This window comes from Hylobates moloch, unplaced genomic scaffold (genome assembly GCF_009828535.3).
Source record: "Hylobates moloch isolate HMO894 unplaced genomic scaffold, HMol_V3 SCAFFOLD_22, whole genome shotgun sequence".
NCBI lineage: Eukaryota > Metazoa > Chordata > Mammalia > Primates > Hylobatidae > Hylobates > Hylobates moloch.
This window is the reverse complement of record NW_026652297.1, coordinates 44,136,415-44,158,367: the sequence shown is the minus strand read 5'-3', so window position 1 is coordinate 44,158,367 and position 21,953 is coordinate 44,136,415. Positions and strand designations below refer to the sequence as shown.

Sequence of the window (21,953 nt, the reverse complement as noted above, 5' to 3'; positions counted from 1 at the left end):
ACCACAGTATCATACAGAGTAGTTTCACTGTCCTAAAAGTCCTCTGTGTTCTACCTAATCATCCCTCCCTTCCCTTTAACCCCTGGCAACTGCTGATCTTTTTACTGTCCCCATACTGTTATCTTTTCTAGAATGTCACATAGTTGAAACCATGTGGTACATAGCTTTTTCAGATGGCTTCTTTTACCTAGTAATACATATTTTAGGTTTCTTCATGTTTTTTCATGGCTTGATAGCTCATTTCTTTTTAGCACTTTTTATTTAATAGACAACATTTTTAGAGCATTGTTCCATTGTCCAATGTAGCAAAGACTATTCATTTACCTATTCAAAAGTATTTTAGTTGCTTCCAAGTTTTGGCAATTAAAAATTAATCTACTAGAAACATCTGTGTGCAGCTACTAGAAACATCTGTGTGCATGTTTATATGTGGACATAAATCTGCAACTCTTTTGGGTAAATACTAAAGAGAGTGATTGCCAGATAATATGGTAAGAGCATATTTAGTTTTAAAAGAAACCATCAACCTATTTTCCAAAATGGCTGTGCTATTTTGCATTCCACTCATCTTGCTTATTAAATAATAAATGAGAATTCCTGTTGCCCCACAGCCTCATCAGCATTTTGTGTTTTTAGTGTTCTAGATTTTTGATCATTTAATAGGTAGGTAGTGGTATCTTGGTGTTTTAATTTGCATTTCTGCAATAATATATAACGTGGAGCATCTTTTCATATTTGCCATCTGTATATCTTTTCTTGGCTAGGTGTCTGTTAAAGTCCTTGGCTCTTTTTTACTCAGGTTGTTTGTTTTCTTACTGTTGAGTGTATTAGTCTCTTCTCACACTGCTAGTAAAAACATACCCAATGCTGGGTAATTTATAAAGGTAAGAGGTTTAATTGACTCACAGTTCAGCATGGCTGGGGAGGCCTCAGGACACTTACAGTCATGGCAGAATGGGAAGCAAACATGTCCTTCTTTATATGGCTGCAGCAAGGAGAAATGCCGAGCAATAGGGAAAAAAAACCCTTATAAAACCATCAGATCTCATGAGAACTCACTCACTATCACAAGAACAGCATGAGGATAACCACCTCCATGATTCAATTACTTCCCTCTGGGTCCCTCCCACAAAACATGGGGATTACAGGAACTACAATTCAAAATGAGATTTGGGTGGGGACACAGCAAAACCATATCATTGTGCCCATGGCCCTTCCCAAATCTCATGTTGTCACATTTTAAAACACAATCATGCTTTCCCAACAGGGTAAGTTCTTTCTGCCTATAAGCCTGTAAAATCAAAAGTAAGTTAGTTACTGTCTAGATGCAATGGGGTATAGACATTGGGTAAATACATCCATTCCAAATGGGAGAAATTGGCCAAAATGAAGGTGCTACAGGCCCCATGCAAGTCCAAAATCCACTGGGGCAGTCACATCTTAAAGCTCTGAAATGATCTCCTTTGACTCCACATCTCACATCCAGGTCACACTGATGCAAGAGGTGGGTTCCCACAGCCTTGGGCAACTGTGCCCCTGTGGCTTTTCAGGGTACAGCACCCCTCCCAGCTTCCTTCATGGGCTGGCATGAGTGTCTCTGGCTTTTCCGGGTGCACAGTGCAAGCTGTCAATGGATCTACCATTCTAGGTTCAGGAGAATGGTGGCCCTCTTCTCACAGCTCCACTAGGCAGTGCCACGGTGGGACTTTCTTGGGAGGGGCTCCAACCCCACATTTCTCTTTTGCACTTCCCTAGCAGAGGTTCTCCATGAGGGTGCCAGCCTGCAGCAAACTTCTGCCTGGACATCCAGGCATTTCAATACATCCTCTGAAATCTAGGCAGAAGTTCCAAACCTCAATTCTTGACTTCTGTGTACCCACAGGCTAAACACCACATGGAAGCTGCCAAGGCTTGGGGGGCTTGCACCCTTTGAAGCCATGGTCTGAGCTGTGCCTCTGCCCTTTTAGCCATGGTTGGGATGTAGGACACCAAATCTTGAGACTGCACAAAGCAGCAAGACCCTGGGCCCAGCCCATGAAACCATTTTTCCTCCTAGTCCTCTGGGTCTGTGATGGGAAGGGCTGCCCTTCTGACATGCCCTGGAGATATATTCCCCATTGTCTTGGTGATTAACATTGGCTCCTCATTACTTATGCAAATTTCTGGAGATAGCTTGAATTTCTCTTTCTCTTCAGAAAATGATTTTTTTTCTTCTCTATCACATCATCAGCCTGTGAATTTTCCAAACTTTTATGCTCCGCTTCCCTTTTAAACATAAGTTCCAATTCCAAACAATATCTTTGTGAATAAATTTTTAAAAGTCACATCTTGAATGCTTTGCTGCTTAGAAATTTTTCTGCCAGATACTCTAAATTATCTCTCTCAAGTTCAAAGTTCCACAGATCTCTAGGGCAGGAGCAAAATGCTGCCAGTCTCTTGCTGAAGCATAGCAAGAATCACTTTTATTCCAGTTCCCAAGAAGCTCCTCATCTCCATCTGAGACCACCTTAGCCTGAACTTCATTGTCCATATCACTATCAACATTTTCATCAAAGCTATTCAACAAGTCTCGAGGACATTCCAAAATTTCCCACTTCTTTCTGTCTTTTTCTGAACCCTCCAAACTGTTCCAATCTTCACCTGTTACCCAGTTCCAAAGCCACTTCCACATCTTTAGGTTCCAAAGTCACTTCCACAGCAGCCTCCCACTCCTGGTACCAATTTACTATGTTAGTTCAGTCTCACATTGCTAATAAAGACATACCTGCCACTCGGTAATTTATTTAAAAAGTTTAATTGACTCACAGTTCAGCATGGCTGGCAGGGGAGCCCTCAGGACACTTACAATTATGGCAAAAGGGAAAGCAAACACATCCTTCACATGGCTGCAGCAAGAAGTGCCAAGCAAAAGGGGGAAAAGCCTCTTATAAAACCATCAGATCTCATGAGAATTCACTATCACAAGAACAACATGAGGGTAGCCACCCCCATGATTAAATTACCTCCCACTAGGTCCCTCCCACCACATGTGGGGATTCTGGGAACTACAATTCAAGACAAGATTAGGGTTGGGACACAGTCAAACTGTATAATTGAGCTTTAAGAGTTCTTTGTGTATTTTGGATAAAGTCCTTTATAATGTCTGTCTTTTGCAAATATTTTCTCTGTGACTTGTCTTTTCATTTTCTTGAAAGCATCTTGTGCAGAGAGACATTATTTAAATTTCAATACAGCCCATCTTCCCAATTATTTATTTCATGTATGTGCCTTTGGTTTTTTTAATCTAAAAAGTTATTGCCAAGCCCAAGATCTTCTAGATTTTCTCCTATGTTATCTTATAGAAGTGTTATAGTTTTGCATTTTACATTTAGGAGTGTGATCCATTTTAAGTTAGTTTTTGCAAAAGGTATAAGGTTTGTGTCAATATTCACATTTGTGCACATGGATATCCAGTTGTTCTAGCACCATTTGTTGAAAATACTATCTTTGTTCTATCATATGATCTTAGCTCCTTTGTCAAAAATCAGTTGACTATATTTATGTCAGTCTATTTCTGGGCTCTGTATCCCATTCCATCAATCTATCTGTCTATTCTTATGTAAATACTACACTTTCCTCATTGTTGTACATTTATAGTAACTCTTGAGTCAGGTAGTATCAGTCCTCAACCTTTGTTATTGTCCTTCAATATTGTGACTATTCTGGGTTTATTGCCTCTCCATACAAACTTTAGAATCACTTTTCAGTATCCACAAACAACTTTTCTGAGATTTTGATTGGAATTGCATTGAATTTCTAGATCAAAATTGGAAGAGCTGACATCTAAAAATATTGTTTTCCTATTTATAAGCATGGAATATTGCTTATTTGGTTTTTTGATTTTTTTTAAATCAGAGTTTTATACTTTTCCTCATATAGATCTTGAACATTTTTTTTAGATTTATACCTAAGTATTTAATTTCAGGGAATGAGAATGTAGATGGTATCGCATTTTTAATTTCAAATTCTACCTGTTCATTGTTGTTATATATGAAAAAGGTTGACTTTCATATATTAACCTTGTATCCTACAACCTTGCCATAACCACTTATTTGTTTCACATAGTTTTTTGCTGTTGCTGATTTTTTCAGATTTTTTACATAGGTTACCATGCCATTTGGGAACAATGACACTTTAATTTCCTTCCTCTGAATGTGTATCCATTTTATTTACATTTATCATTTATTGCATTACCTAGGGCTCCCAGTGTGATATTGAAAAGTAGTGGTGAAGGGGGACATCCTTCACTTGTTCCTGATTTAGTGAAAAAGCTTCCAATTCCTCACAGGTAGTTCTTTGTTGATATTTTTTAATTGAGTTGAGGAAGTTTTTCTCATTCTTAATTTACTCAGAGTTTTTATCATGAATGATTGTTAGCTTCTATAAAATGCTTTTAATGCATCTATTAATATGATCACATAATTTTTCCACCTTTACTTTGTTGATGTGATGGATTACATTAGCTGATTTTCAAATGTTGAACTAGGCTTGCACATTTGGGATAAATCCTACCTAATTATGTTGTACAGTTCTTTTTATACATTGTTGGAATTTATTTGCTAATATTTTGTTGGGTATTTTTGCCTCTATGCTTTTGAGTGATATTGTTTTGTAGTTTTCTTTCTTTGTAAGGCCTTCATTTTGGTTTTCAGTATTTGAGTATGCTGACTTCACAGAATAAGTTAAGAAGTATTTCCTTTGCTTTTATCTTCTAAAAGAGACCATAGAGAATTAGTATATGTTTTTTCTTTACATGATTAGTAGAATTTACTAGTAAATTCTTCTGGGCCTGATGCTTTCTCTTCTGGAAGGTTATTAATTATTTATTCAATTTCTTAAATAGATGTAGGCCTATTAATATTGTCTGTTTTTGTTTAAATTTGGCAGATTGTATTTCAAGGATTTAGTCAATTTATCTAAGTTATAAAATTTGTGGGCATAGAGTTGGTCATAGCTTCTTGATCCTCCTTTTAATACCCTGTCTGTAGTGATGTACTCTTTTTTATTTCTGATGTTAGTAATATGTGTCATTTCTCTTTTTTCTTAGTCTGGTAAGAGGCATATTAATTTTATTGATCTTTTCAAAAAACTATCTTTTAATCTTATTGATTGTACCTATTAATTTATTGTTTTCAGTTTCATTGATTTCTGCTCTAATTTTTATTATTTTTTTTCTTATACTTACTTTAAATTTAGTTTGTTCTTTTACTGGTTTCTTAAGGTAGAAGCTTAGACTGTTGATTTTAGCTCTATTTCCTTTTCTAATACATGCAACCAATGTTATAAATTTTACTCTGAGCACTGTTTTGCTGAACACCATGGCTTTTGATAATTGTGTATTTATTTTTATTCAGTTCAAACTATTTTTAAATTTCTCCTGATATTTCTTATATAACCCATGTGTTATTTAGACGTGTGATTTTTAATCTCCAAGTTTTTGGTACTTTCCAGCAATCTTTCTGTTACAAATTTCTAGTTCATTTTCATTGTGGTCTGAGGTCAGACATTTTATGGTATCTATTCCTTGAAGTTTGTTCAGTGGTTATTTGTGGCTCAGAACATGGTCTGTCTTGCTGAATGTTCAATATGACTTTAAGAAAAATGTGTATTCTTTTGTTGTTGGATGAAGTCATCCATAGATGTCCATTATATCCAGTTGGTTAAAGTTATTGTTGAGTTGCACTATGTCTTTACTGATTTTTTGTCTGCTGGATCTGCCTTTTTCTGATAAAGCAGTGTTGAAGTCTCCAGCTATAATAATAGATTCATCTATTTCTCCTTACAGTTCTATCAATTTTTGCCTCGTGTATTTTGACACTCTGTTGTTAGTCACATACACATTAAAAATTGTTATGTCTTCTTGCAGAATTGACCCCTTTGTCATTATAATTGTCTCGCTCTATCCAGGAAAACTTTCCTCATTCTGCAGACTGCTTGTCTGAAATTAATATAGCTACTCCTGGATTTTTTTTATCACTGTTAGCATAGCATATTTTTCTCCATTCTTTAATTTTTATCTACGTGTATATTTATATTAAAGAGGGCTCCTTGTAGACAACTGTATTTGTCAGGGTTCTCTAGAGGGACAGAACAAATAGGATAGATGTATACATAAAGGGGAGTTTATTAAAGAGTATTGACTCACATGATCAGAAGGTGAGGTCCCACAATAGGCCATCTGCACACTGAGGAGCAAGGAAGCCAGTCTCAGTCCCAAAACCTCAAAAGTAGGGAGTCTGATAGCGCAGCCTTCAGTCTGTGGTCGAAGGTCCAAGAGTCCCAAAGCTGAAGAACTTGGAGTTTGATGCTCAAGGGCAGGAAGCATTCAGCATGGAGGAAAGGTGTAGGCCAGAAGACTCAGCCAGTCTAGTCTTTCCATGTTCTTCTGCCTGCTTTTATTCTGGCCGTGCTGGCAGCTGATTAGATGGTGCCTACCCAGATTAAGGGTGGGTCTCTCCCAGTCCACTGCCTCTCCCAGTCCACTGACTCAAATGTTAATCTCTTTTGGCAACACCCTCACAGACACACCCAGGAACAATACTTTGCATCCTTCATTCCAGTCAATCTGACACTCAGTATTACCCACCACAACAGAGAGCTAGATCTTGGTTTTTGATCCATTCTGACAATCTCTTTTGTTTTTTAAATTGGTGCACTTAAATCATTGAAAGCAAAGTGATAATGAATACAGTTAAATTAATAACTACTATATTTATTGCTGTTTTCTATTTGTGTGACTTCGGTTCTTCTTGTTTTTGTCTTTTTTTTTCTTTTCGTTCTTTATTTCTTTTTAGAAAAAGGATCTCACCATGTTGCTCAGGCTGATTTGAACTTCTAGGTTCAAGGAATCCTCTCACCTCATCCTCTCAAGTAGCTGAAACTACAGGTGCACGTCATGATGCCCAGCCTGGCTTTTGTGTTTAACTGAGCATTTTACAATGCTATTTTCTATCTTTTCTTAGTGTATCAGTTATACTTTTTTAAAACATTTTTTTACTGGTAGCCCTAGAGATAAAAATATACATTTACAACTAATCCAAGTCCACTTTCAAATAACACTATACCACTTCAGGGATAGTGTAATTCATAATAACATAACAATCCTAATTTCTCCCTTCCATTTCTTTTTGGTAAGAAATGAACACTCTGGCTTATTTCAAAATGGTTCCTTTTCTCCTCCTCCTTCTGGAAGCACAGGGAATTTTTCTCTGATATTCACTGTGAGAACAAGATTAAACTTCTAGAGGTAAAGCTCATAAAAGTATGAGAACAACCTCAATAACTGGGTCCTCCTGGAGTTCTTAACTCTCATAGTTATATACACTGAGCCTCTGGCATTTGTCAATTTTAGTTTAGGCTTTTCTACTCCAGTGCCGGCTGTGTGAAAGTTTAGCTCACATGCTTCTGTTCTAGAAGTTGTGATCCTCTGTATTCACTTGTTGGTCTATTGAATTTGGGGGCAGTGCTTCATCCTGTGATCTCACTTCTCCAACAGATCTAAAAAGAGTTGCTGCTTATTCAGTCTGTTCACCTTTTTACTAGTTGACACATTGGAGTGGCAACTTCCAAGTGTCTTAGATACCTGACCAGAAACTAAGTCTTGTCTTTTCACATATTTGAATAAAAGCCACCTGTCAATATACAAATTGTACATATTTTCTCACATTCTGGAGCTTGTCATTTTATTTTTATCAGAGTCTAAGTGAAAAAGTTTCTAAATTTGAGAAAGTACAACTTATCATTTTTCTCTTTAAACTTCTTTTTGCCATAATCTAAAAAATGTTGCCTACCACCAGTCACAAAGATTGTCTCTTATGTTTTATCCCAAAAGTTTTTGAGCTTTAGCTCTAATTTTTAGGTCCTTGATTTATTTCAAGTCAATTTTTTGTGTATGGTGAGAGGTGAAGTTTTATTTTATTTACACATATGTTTAGTTTATACAATTTTGTTGGAAAGATTTTCTTCACCCATTGAACAGCCCTTTGTCTTACCATGTAAAGTGGTCATATAAATATCATTTTATAGCTGGATTCTCTGTTCTACTTTATTAATTGTATGTATTTATCCTTTGGTCAATACTACCTTGTCTTCATTATTATAACTTCATAGAAAATATTGAAATTTATAGAAAATTAGTATATGTGCTCCAATTTATTGTTTTTCTTTTCATGGCTTGGTTTATTCTAGGTCATTTCCATTTCCATATCAATTGTAGAATCAGCTTGTCAATTTCTACAAAAAGATAAGTGGATTTTGGTTGGGGCTGTGTTAAATGTATGGATCCATTTGTGTAGAGCTGAAATCCCAATATTATGTCTCCCAATCCATGAAAGTGGGAAATGTCTCCATTCATTTCAATGTTTTTTGCTTTTCCTGAGTAATGTTAATTTTTATTGTGCACAATTGCACATATTTTATTATATCTATACATATCAAGTTTTGGGAAACATTATATGTAGAATTGTCCCTTTGATTTCATTTTCTGTTTGCTGTTTCTACACAGAAATCCAATTCATTGTTATATATTCACTTTTGTCTTCAATGACTTGCAAGATTCATTAGTTTTATTATTTTGAAGATTGCCAGTAACCTATATTTCTAGGCCAGATTGAGTTTTACTTCTTGTTCTTTATCATTATGCGTTTATCTTGTCACAACCACGGTGTTTCCTTCTTCTCTCTAGGCAGTCATTCTGAGTTTCTGTGCACCACTGGGTTTTTGCCACTCCTCTCCTGTACTCCAGCACTCTATGACTCACTCTGGTCAAATGTAGTTGTTTATCCATTGTTTTGGTCCTCTCTTGTGGTAGGAGACCAGCATCAGGCACCTCTAGTGCTGTCTAATGGGCCATCTTGCAGATGTCCCTTTATCATCTTTTATAATTATTTTTGTTTGATCTTAGTTGTATATTTTTATATTTTTTATAATTATGATAGATTTAATTTCAAAATATTTTAATTAGAATCACCTTTCCACAGAAAATGTTTTTACCTGTATTAACAAACCATGCATTTTGCTACCCCATTGGTTATAATCTACTGTTTTTAGATGTTGTTGTCTGTTTTTATTTCTGCTTTTTGTTGAGGGTATATTCTTTCAATCCCTTCAACACTCTTAGTGGTAATTAAACTTACGTTTGAAGCTAATACATACACTAAATAATGTCAGAAGACAATAACTGAAGACAAAAATTATCTAGGGAACACGCTTCCAAAAACAATAAAATTAGAAAACAAAGGCTCCCATCTTTTCCAAAGAATATATTTTTCAAATCTATTTTACTAATAGATAAGGCATTCATCTTTACTACTAGAACATTTTTAAAATTTTAGAAAAAAAATTCTACTAACGTCTTTAGTGCCACAATCACATTCTTCACCTCCTTCTAACAATCCATTGCCACATATTCTCCTTTGTGTGTCGGTCGGCATTTCAAGAGGGTTTGTCTGAAGACACGTAAGGCCATTATGAGAAGAAATATATTTGAAGTCATCCAAGCTACAGATGCTAAAATCCTTTATACCACCAGAGTGCCTAAAATATAAAAATATGGGTATGACACAAATTAATGTTGTATATTTTTATATATCCCATAATATGGTGCTTTAAAGAGAGACTTAAAGAGCATTATTCTTCATAGAAAACAATTAGCAAATCTTAAAACATACTTATTATATTAATAGGCTTTAACTGTTTTTAACTCCACCAAGGATAATATATATATTTATAATAAAATAAATATATGTATATACATATATACACACACACATTCCAAAATTCTTTTTAGTCATACATCTTGTTTTATACAAGATCTAGTATAGATATAGGGACCTCTAAAAGTTCATGAAAAAATAAAATTAAAATATGAAAATAAATATATAAACTTTATTTCTCAACATCAAGTTCAAGACACTTTTGTAAGCAATGATATCAACTGTTTAGTCCAGCCCTAAATAACTGAGGATCCTGGAAATTTAACTAGATCAATGAAGTCTTTTTTACATTATTAACTGAAGAAAAATGAGTGCTCTTTAAAGAGTTTTTAAGATTAGGAAACAAATAGAAGACAGAAGGAGCCAAATCAAGACTATAAGATGGATGCCTAATAATTTTCCATCAAAACTCTCACAAAATTGCTCTTATTGTTGAGAAGAATGAGCAGGAGCATTGCTATAGTGAAGGACCCACTGGTGAAACTTTCATAGGCATTTTTCTGCAAAAGCTTTGGCTAAGTTTCTAAAAATCGTCTCCTAATTGGCAGATGTTATTATTTTTTGGCCCTCTAGAAAGTCAACAGATAAAGTATCTTGAGCATCTCAAAAAGCTTTTGCGATGACATGGGCTCTTGACTGGTTCACTTTGGCTTTGGCTGGACCATATCCACCACTTGGTAGCCATTGCTTTGATTGTGTTTTATCTTCAGGATTGTGCTGGTAAAGCTGTTGCACCTCCTGTTACAATTCTTCAATGAAATGTTTCAGAATCTTAATTTTTATTTGTACACAATCGCACATAATTAATATCTATATACTTCCTGTTTTGGAAAACATTGTATGTGGAATTGTACCTTTTATCTCATTTTCTATTTGTTACCAAATATACAGAAATCCAATTCATTGTTATATTAATACACTGATTGTGTATCCAATGACTTGCAAAATTCACTAGTTTTATTTGATTCTTTTTCAAAATCACTTCAAAAAAATTTCCATCAAAGTTGTGTTCTTATCTGATCTCCATCAAAGTTCTGCTCTTATCTGCTCTTATCTATCTCTGGACACAATGACTTTGGCACCCATTGAGTGGAAAATTTGCTCACCTTTAATTTTTCAGCTAGAATTGTGTTAGCTGAACCAATTGAAATGCCTATGGTGTTGACTATTGTTCATGCTGTTGTCAGTCCTGTTCAATGACAGCACAAACAAGACGAATTTTTTTCCTTGCAAACTGATGTTGCTTGCCTGCTACAGCAAGTTCCATCACCAATACCATCTCATCCTTTCTTAAAAGGAGTTTTGGCCAATCGCAGTGGCCCACACCTGTAATCCAGCACTTTGGGAGGTCAAGGTAGGCAGATCACCTGAGGTCAGGAGTTCAAGACCAGCCTGGCCAAAATGGCGAAACCCTGTCTCTACTAAAAATACAAAAATTAGCCAGGTGTGGTGGTGTGCACCTTGTAGTCCCAGCTACTTGGGAGGCTGAGGCAGATGAATCGCTTGAACCCAGAAGGCAGAGGTTGTGGTGAGCCAAGATCATGCCACTACACTCTAGTCTGGGCAACAGAGCAAGACTCTATCAAAAAAAAAAAAAAAACCAAAAATCTATGATATTGAAAATGCAATATCCCAGCAGGACTCTTGCAGAAATTAGAAAGCTGATAATAAAATATAGATGAATATGTAAAGGACCTAGAATAGCCAAAACAATTTGGGAAAATACTTAAAAACTCAGGGCACTTGCACTACCTGATTTCAAACTCAGTGTAAAGCTACAGTAATAGAGACAGTGTGCTTTCCTATAAGGATAGACATACAGGTTAATGAATTAGAATAGAGATTCCAATAATAAATACACACATTCATGGTAAATTGATTTTTGACAAAATTGCCAAGACAATTAAGTGGGTAAAAGGCTAGTCTTTTCAACAAGTGGTATTAGAATAATTGTCACTCTATATGACAAAATAAAAATGAACTTGGACACATATACAATAATTGCAAAATGTATCATAAACTAAATATAAGAGCTATAAAAGCCTGGTGCATAAAAATTGATAAATTGGACTTTTGAATCAAAATTTTAAAACCTTTCTTCCAGAGAAGACAACTATAAAGAAAAAAGACAAGCCACAGACTACAAAGAAACAATTGAAAATCATGTATCTGGTAAAGAAACCATAGCCAGAATATACAAACAAATCTTGTAATTCATTAACAGCACAAAAATCTATATTTTTATTTTACAAAGTGGAAAAAAGATCTAAATAGGCACATTACCAAATAAGCTTTGCAAAGGATATAAAGTATGAAAATATGTTCAAATCATTAGCTTCTAGGGAAGTGCATATAAAACCTATATGAGATAATACTACATACCAACTAAAAAGACATAAATTGAACATATTGAGCATATCAAGTCTTGGCATTGATACAGAAAAACTAGGACTAACAGCTTAATTTTCAGGAATGGAAATATGGGGCCCCTTACGTATAAAGCAGGGAAAATTACTGTTAATGGTATTAAAATGAAAAGCTTTTTCTTTTTTCAGCAGTCTCTCGGGTGTCATGGTGTTATTTGTTTGCTAGTCAGTGTTGTCCTAAATTAAAATTCTAAGTTTTTAGCATGAATTCTACCATTTGTCTTTATATCGTACAATGCCAGTTTTAAATGCAGGTATCAAAGCATTTTAACTCTTAAAAATTTTATTTTCAGTTGATGATAATTGTATATATTTATGAGGCACAATGTGATGTTTTGATACATGTATATATTGCAATATATGCACAAATCAAGCTAATTAGCATATCCCTCATCTCACATATTTATTATTTTTTTGTGATGAGAATGTTTAAAATCTGCTCTTTGGCAATTTTGAAATATACAACATGTTATTATTAACTATAGTCACTGCACTGTGCAATTTATTCTAAAATTATTTCTTTATTCTAACCAAACTTTTGTACGTTTTTACCAGTATCCTTCCATTCCCCATTCCCCACTCCCCACCCCCAGCCTCTGGTAACCACCATTCAACTCTCTACTTTGATGAGTTTGACTTTTTTAGATTCTATATATAAGTAAAATCATGCAGAATTGTTTTCTGTGCCTGGATTATATTTCACTCAGCATAATCTTCTCCAGATTCATCCATGTTGTCATAAATGACAAAATTTATTTCTTTTTTAAGGCTGAATTGTGTATAATATCACCCCTATATTTGAATGTGTCCCCTAATGTTCATGTGTTAGAAACTTAATACCCAATGCAACAGTGTTTAGAGGTGGGACCTTTACGAGGTGATTAGATCATGAGGGCTCTGTCCTTATGAATGTACTAATGTTATTATCACAAGAACAAGTTCATTTTCAGAACAGTGGGTTTGTTATAAAAGTGAGTTTGATCCCCTCTCTAGTACGTGTGTATGCTTTCTTGCCCCTATACCTTTTGTCATGGGATAACACAGCAAGGAAGTCTCACAAGATATGGGCCCCTCAACCTTGAATTTATCAGGATCCAGAACCATAAGGCAAATAAACCTCTCTTCTTTATAATTACCCAGTCGTGGGCATTCTGTTTTAACAGTACAAATCAGAATAAGAAAAAAGTGGAGCTATTGCTATAACAAATTTCTAAAAATGTAAAAGCAGCTTTGGAACTGAATAATGGGTAGGGGCTACAAGAGTTTAGAGAAGCAGAAAAGTCCTAGATTGTCAGAAATGGAGCATTAAGGGAGATTGTGGTGAGGGCTCAAAAGAAGTGAAGAAGTGTAGAGAAAGTCTGGAACTTCTTAAATATTACTTAAGTGGTTGTGATCATAAAACCAATAAAAATATGGACTTAAAGTTCATTCTGATGAGGCCTCAGGTAGAAATGAGAAACAAGGTACTGGAAACGGAAGTAAAGGCCACCCTTGCTACACAGTTGCAAAGAATTTAGTGGAATTGTTTGGCGTCCTAGGACCATGTGGAAGACATCCTGTGCTCCACAGATTTACTGCCTAGGGCTGCCTTGGGACTCTGCATTCTGGCACAGTGCTTCTCAGCTTCCCCATCCATGACTCAATTTAAGAGTGATGAACTAGGATATCTGGCAGAAGAAATATCTAAGTGGCAAAGTGTTCAAGGTGCTGCCTGGCTTCTTTTGGCTGCTTATAGTAAAATGAGAATGGAAATGATTTAAATATGGAATTTATCATTAAAAGACGCAAAACAGACAGATTTGAAAAACTTTCAGGATGGCTATGTAAGAAATAAAAAAGCATGTTTAAAAAGGCAACTGTGACCAGGCATGGTGGCTCACACCTGTAATCCCAGCACTTTAGGAGGGCGAGGCGGGAGGATTACCTGAGGTCAGGAGTTCGAGACCAGCCTGGCCAATATGGTGAAACCCCTTCTCTACTAAAAATACAAAAATTAGCCAGTCATAGTAGCATGTTCCTATAATTGCAGCTACTCTGGAGGCTAAGGCAGGAGAATTGCTTGAACCCGGGAGATGGAGGTTGCAGTGAGCTGAGCTCGCATCACTGCACTCCAGCCTGGGTGACAGAGTGAGACTCCATCTCAAAAAAAAAAAAAAAAAAAAAAAAAAAAGCATCTGTTTGCTAAAGAGATTAATATGGATACAATAAAGCCAGGTTCCATCCTGCTTAACCAGGAAGACAACAAGAGAATGACCCTGAAGGCATTTCTGAGATCTTTGAGGCTGCCTCTCCCATCATCCCATCACAGGCTCAGAGCTCTAGAAGGGCTGAATGGTTTCAGAGAACAGGCCTGAGGTGTGCTCCACAGGTTCACTGCCCAGGGCTGCCCTGGGACTCTGCATTCTGACACAGTGCTTCTCAGCTTCCCCATCCATTACTCAAGTGTGCCCAGGTGTGGCTCAGCCACCTCTCCAGAGGGCACAAGTGGTAAACCTTGACAATGTCCACATGATGCTAACTCTGCAAACCTGCATGAGCCACTGTGCCAGACCACGGTGACCTCCACCTAGATTTTTCAAATAATGTCATCAACAGCCTGGGAGCCCAAGCAGAGACTTGTCACAGGGATAGAGCCACTGCAGAGAGCTCCCACTAGAGCAAAACCCATCAAGGCCATAAGAGTGAGATCATCACAAAGAGCTCCCACTAGGGAAATGCCCAGTGAAGCCATGGGAGTGGGGCAGCCCCTGAGGCCCCAGAACTTTAAAGCCACCAGCTTGCACCCTCAGTGTGGGAGAGATGCAGGCATGAGACTCCAACCTGTGAAAGCTGCTGGGTGGACTAAGACCAGAAAGAAGCAAGAATCCTGATGTTTTACAGACTCAACCTCCACCTGAGGATGCCCAGGATGTAGGACATGGAGTCAAAGGAGGTTATTCTCCAGGTTTAAGCCAGTATTGTTTTTCCCTGTTGGGTTTTGGAGTTACGTGAGACCAGTTACCCCTTCCTTCTTGCCTATTTCTCCCTTTTGGAATGGGAATGTCTATCCTGTGCCTGTTCCTCCATTGTATTTTGGAAGCACCAAAAAACAATGCAACTTGTTAATTGCACAGGCTCACAGCTGGAGAGGAATTTGCCTCAGGATAAACCATGCCTAGAGTCTTACCCTCATCTGACTTAGATTAGAATTTGAACTTCAGATTTTTGGGTTGATGCTAGAAGTTAAGACTTTGGGGGCTATTGGGGTGAAATGAATGTATTTTGAATTGTGAGAAGGATGTGAATTTTGGGGGCAGGGTGAAATGCTATAGTTTGAGTGTGTCCCCCAACATTCATGTGTCAATTTTAATACCCAATAAACGCAACAGTGTTGGGAAGTGAGACTTTCAAGAGTTGATTAGACCATGAGAACTAATCCTTGAGGATGTTTCTATCATGCATGTCCTGAATGGACTGTCATAGTTATCATGAAAAGTGGTTTAGCTATAAAATCAAGTTCAGCTCCTCTCATATATGCACCTGTACTCCCTTGCCCTTCCTCCTGCATAGCATGAGAGAAAGAAGGCTCTAACAGATGCAGGCCTCCCCACCTTGGATTTCTCAAAATCCAGAATGGTGAGCCAAAATAAATATCTGTTCTTTATAAATTAACAGTCTTGGGTATTCTGATATAGGCGGATAAAATGAACTAGGACAACCACATGTTTTTATCCATTCATCCACTGACGGACACTTAGGTTGCTTCCATATTTTGGCTATTGTCAATAACTGCAATGAACATGGGGGTGCAGATATTTCTTCAACATACTGATTTTAATTATTATTAATATATACCCAGATGTGGGGTTGCTGAATCATATGGTATTCTACTTTTAGTATTTTTGAGGAATATCCATATTGTTTTCCATAATGACTGTATTATTTATACCCCCACCAACAGAGTACAAGTGTTTCCTTTTCTCCCATTCTAGTCAACACATATATTTTTTCTTTTTTATAATTGCAATTCTAACATCAGTATTTCTCTAATTATTATTGATGTCGACCATTTCTTTATAAATCTATTGATCATTTGTATGTCTTCTTCAGAGAAATGTCTATTCAGGTCCTTTTCCCATTTTTAAATTGGCTTGTATATGTTCTTGCTGTTGAGATGTTTGTGTTCTTTAAATATTTTAGGATATTATTCTTTTATCATGTGTATGGTTTGCAAATATTTTCTCCAAGTCTGTAGGTTAGACAACGCCCATAGATGGAGTAAGATCTAGTGTTCGGTAGCAGAATAAGGTGACTACAGTTAACAATAATTACTTGCATATTTCAAAATAACTAAAAGAGTGGAATTGGAACATCCCTAATGCAAAGAATTGACAAATGCTTGTAGTAATGGAAATCCTAATAACCCAGATTTGATCACTACACATTGTATGCGTGGATCAAAATATCACACCTATATCATAAATATTCATGATGTATATATTTATGATGTACAACTATTATGTATCCACAATTAAAAATAAAACATGGATGGAACTGGAGATCATTACATTAAGTGAAATAAGTCAGGCACAGAAAGACAAACATCAAATGTTCTCACTTATTTGTGGGATCTACAAATCAAAACAATTGAATTCATGGAAATAGAGAGTAGAAGGATGGTTACCAGAGGCTGGGAAGGGTAGTAGGGGGCTATAGAGAGTGGGGATGGTTAATGGGTACAAAAAAAAACAGAAAGAATGAATAAGACCTATTATTTGATAGCACAACTGGGTGACTACAATGAATAATAACTTATTTATACATTTTAAAATAACTTAAAGGGTGTAACTGGATTGTTTGTAACTCAAGGGATATAAATGCTTCAGGGAATAGATACCCCATTCTCCATGATGTGCTTATTTCACAGTACATGCCTGTATCAAAACATCTCATGCACTCCATAAGTATATACACCTACCATGTACCCACAAAAATTAAAAAGAAAAAAGTTTGAAAGAAAACAAGGAAGAAAGAAATTAATTAAGGAAAGAACATGTCTATTTAATAAAGAAAATTCTTACACTGCTTTTGGCGTCATTGTACAAACATCTTCTGAACAATGGCAGGTGTCAGTTTTGTCATAAGTTAATCCCAGATTAAGGCCAAGCAACTGAACAATAATGACAGTATATGACTCCAAGGATAAACCCTCTGTATACTAAATATAAGAAAAAGAAAAAGTTAACTAATAATTATAATCAGTTCTAAAATATAACATTTACTGAATCAAAAATTAGTATATGAAATTAATTCTTAAAATTTATTAATGCACTCACGATACCTATGTGGATGCAATTATAGCAGTTTATAAACTTTTTGATTATAGATTTATTAAACATGAATGAGTCCACATAATAGTTATATTAAGTTTCAAAACACTATTACTTAATGACAATATCAGCTATCTTAGCAAACGGCACAGTTGAAAACCCTAGTTTATGGCTTCTTTGAATTATTTTAAACAAAATGCCTTTAATAGTCTTCAATAGTCGATTCTACATTCCTTCTGTAGTAGGAAGCCTCTGAAACGGGTCCCAGTAATCCCTGTCTCCTGATATTCACGTCCTTGTGGAATCCCACTTTATTGCATATAGGCTGGACTTACTGACTTGCTTTTAACTGAATATAGCAGAAGTGATGGGTCATCATGTCCAGGATAGGTTATAAAAGGACTGGCTTCTTAAATTCTCTATCTTGCTCTTTCTTGCTATCTCTATCTTGCTCTTTCTTGTTCACTCTAGGGGAATCCAGCTGCAATGCCGTGAGGTGAACTAGTAGAGAAGCCCACATGAGTGATCTTGGAAACAGACTTTCTGAGGTCTGCCAACAGCCACATGACTGGGCTTGAAAGCATATCCCCCGTTAGTCAAACCTTAAGATAACTCCAGCCCTTGCTGACACCTCGATTTTGGCCTTTGTTGGAAATCTAGAGTTTGAACCACCCACTGAATTCCTCCTAGATTCCTAACCTACAGAACTGAATTGTTTTTATCTGCTAAGTTTTGGTGTTATCTGTCATGTCACAATAGATAAACAATGCATCCTCATAGGTATTATTGTTCTCTTGTACATCATTTCCAATGCTTATGTTTTCCTTTAAGAGTCCTGCTCAGATGACTATTCAGAAGACAATTAAAATGTTGTTATATAGGAGAAAGAACACAGCTATCATCTGTTTCTAAGTAATTTCAAATTATTTTGAAGTTGCAGGTAAAATTGAAAACATTCGGAATAAGCTCTTACATGCCTTAATTACTCACATGACATTACTCTGTTTATTTAAGTACTTCCACCAAAATCAATTAATTCTTCCACCACATAGCAAAATAATAAGGGCCACTGAACATCTCCAAAATACAAAAACAACAACATCATAGAAGAAAGTTAATTGATCTTGTAATGTGAAAAGGTAATTGGTTTCTGATGAACCAGAAGTAAATAATAGTGAGGGAGTGATAAGAGTAGTTCAGAGAAGACGGCCACGATCCACGGAGATGTTTCTAAATTTTTGGTTCTCCACATTGCCCTGGGTCGCTTATTGTTCACCTATACCCACTAACAGGTAGAAAAACAGCATGGCCAACATAACAATAAACTAATGCATCAAACGTTTCAGTACACCTTCAAAAAAGAGTAATTTCACTTCCTGGCCGACTGCTTGAACCCAAGCAATCTCTCCTTCCCAATCCCAACTTTTGATCAAAAGAAATTATGAGGAAAGAAGCAAGGAATAAATGGTAGGAAAGGCCACATTTTTACCTAACTCTGGTAGATCCCTATTCCCTCTACTATCCGTTAGAGGAAAAAGTTAGAATCCTCTTTTTTTCCTCATATGTTAAGGAGTCTCATAAGAAAAAATGATATGACAGATGAGTGCAAGCACCATAAAAAAAAACAAAAAAATGAATTTCAAATCTACCCTTCTATACTCTGCTATAAGACTGTGGGACTAAGATTCTGCAAACTGCATTTCTCATATTTTTTTGTTACCAAATTATCTGCAGTTGGAAGAAAGAAGTGGCTTTCTTTTTCCCGTGGACTGTTGTTTCTGTCAGCACCATGGCCCAATTTTGCTCCTAAAGTGGAAGTTTATTTCAGTATTTGTAGTTTACTCCAGGATCAATAGTTTCCTGACTCCAACTTCTTCCAGTACTATCAGAACCCATGTAACTATGCCCCTTCAATGTGGCAGCAGCTCGAGGCAGCACTCCTTCCTCCAGAGACCTAAATGCCAGTTGGAAGTTCCCTCTTCTGACCTCAATTTTGGGAACCCCAATTTTCCTTAGTTCTGGAGTGGTAACTATCATTTTATTATCTGTTAACTCATTATTCCCTTTTGACTTTTTTCAGATGTGAAATACCTGTATAACTAATTCTCTTTTCTAAATCCTTTTGAAATACCTAGTGTAGTACCTGTTTTCTTAATTTGCCCTGACTTACATAGCATTTGATAAGTGAAAGTCCTATGAGGAAAGTAAACTGAAAAACATACAAACAGAAATCAAAATGAATGAACCAGAACAGTAAAGAAACACAAATTTAAACTAATCATAATGAAAATTAAAAAGAAACTTTTTAAAAAAAGATATTGGGAGGGAAGTGACAGCAGCAAGATGGTAGCAGCAAGATGGCAGCAGCAAGATGGAAGCCCCTACCACTTGTCCCCCCTACAAAGACAGTCAAAACAATGAATAAACAACTACACTTTGGTGAAAATAATGAAATAAGGGTGCCAAGTATATCAAAGGAGAGCAGAAGCCCTGTGTAGCACAAAACTCAGGATAGGCTGCGCGTGGTGGCTCATGCCTGTAATCCTAGCACTTTGGAAGGCCAAGATGAGTGAATCACCTGAGGTCAGGAGTTTGAAACCAACCTGGCCAACATGGTGAAACCATGTCCCTACTAAAAATACAAACATTAGCCAGGCATGGTGGTGCATGCCTGTAATCCCAGATACTCAGGAGGCTGAGGCAGGAGGATTGCTTGAACCTGGGAGGCAGAGGTTGCAATGAGCTGAGATTGTGCCACTGCACTCCAGCTTGGGTGACAGAGCAAGACTCCATCTCAAACAAGCAAACAAAAAACACATAGAAACCCAGGATAGCCACACAGAGAACAGAAGAAAACATTTTGCTTCCACGACAGTGTCTCCCAGCTCAGATTAGTCTGGAAACAGGAGGGACTTCTCCCTGGGGAAAAAGGTAGGCAAAAAGACCCCAGCAGCCCCCATCACCACCTTGGACACCTAAAGTCCTCACCACTGGAGATTCCTACAGTCCTCATAGGTGCTGAACCCACCTGAAGGAGCTATGCTTCCCCATGAGAAGGAAACGACACTGTGCCCCGTCCCCATGGCCTGAGCAACTACTCCACTCGACTTGCTTGGAACCAGAACCACTGCTGGAGTGTGTCCTGTTCTGGAGGTGTCCCATTCTATCCCTGATGCTTTGCCACTACTGAAACATCCCTGCCTGGTGGCCTGCCATCCCTGAACCAAGCTGCTGCTACACCCTCCCCTGCAGGGCCAAGCTACTATGGAGCTACTCGGGTCTACCCATCTTAGTCCCTACTGTGCCCTGCCTCTCCCCTCAGGGCCTGAGCTGAAGTGTCAGTCTGCCTCCCAGGGAAATGGTGACTTGGCTGCCCAGAGCAGTCCTGGCCCCACTGCCTGAGCTGAGGAGCCCAGTGCCAGCTGACACCACCACATCAACAAAGGAGGCCAGGCACTTTCATGTACCAACTGAATATATACCACCCTACTCCCAGAGGTCACTGACGAGCCCTTGCCACTTGTTGCCACTGCTGCTTCCATCCCTGCTGCTCCAAGTCCAGGAAGAGAGCACAGATCAAGCACACTATCTGTGAGCATTATTCCAGGGATGCAAGGATGGTTCAACATAAACAAATCAGTAAACATGACTCAACATATAAACAGAACTAAAAACAAAAACCATATGATCATATCAATAGAGGCAGAGCAGGCATTTGACAAAATCCAGCATCCCTTTGTGATAAAATCTCCTCAACAAATGAGGCATAAATGGAACATACTTCTAAATAATAAGAGTCATATATATGACAAACCCACAGCCAACATCATACCGAATGGAGAAAACTTGAAAGCATTCCCCCTAAGAACGGAAAAAGGAAAGGATACCCACTCTCACTACTCCTATTTGACATAGTACTGGAAGTCCTAGCCAGAGCAATCAGGCAAGAGAGAAACAAATGGCATCCAAATTGAAAAAGAGGAAGTCAAATTATCTCTGTTCACTGATGACTTGATCATTTACCTAGAAAACCCTAACAACTCCTCCAGAAGACTCCTAGACTTGATAAGCTATTTCAGTAACATTTCAGGATACAAAATATATGAACAAAAATGAGTAGCATTTTTATATACCAATAATGTTTAAGCTGAGAGCCAAACAATCTCATTTATAGTAGGCACACAAACACATACACATAAACACACACACACACAGAATACTTAGGAATACATCTAACCAAGGAGGTGAAAGATCTGTACAAGAACTCCAAAACACTAGGAAAAGAATTGTAGATGACACAAACAAATGGAAAAATATCCCATACTCATAGATTGGAAGAATCAATATTATTAAAATGTCCATATTACCCAAAGCAATCTACAGATTCAATGCAATGCCTATCCAATTATCAACATCAGTTTTTAGAGAGTTAGGAAAAAAAATCCTAAAGTTCATATGAAAACAAA

The 21,953-nt window shown here is 37.0% G+C and overlaps 1 protein-coding gene across 1 annotated transcript in view; it reads right to left on the bottom strand.

The window, feature by feature from the left end:
- The window catches only part of LOC116461778 (disintegrin and metalloproteinase domain-containing protein 5), a 128,337-nt gene that overhangs the window by 79,604 nt on the left and 26,780 nt on the right, over positions 1-21,953 (bottom strand). The window contains exons 11-12 of the mRNA XM_058433413.1: positions 17,239-17,375; positions 9,390-9,573 (exon numbers count right to left, since the gene is read on the bottom strand). Coding sequence (XP_058289396.1) covers positions 9,390-9,573; positions 17,239-17,375 — 321 coding nt within the window. The remainder of the gene's footprint in view (positions 1-9,389; positions 9,574-17,238; positions 17,376-21,953) is intronic.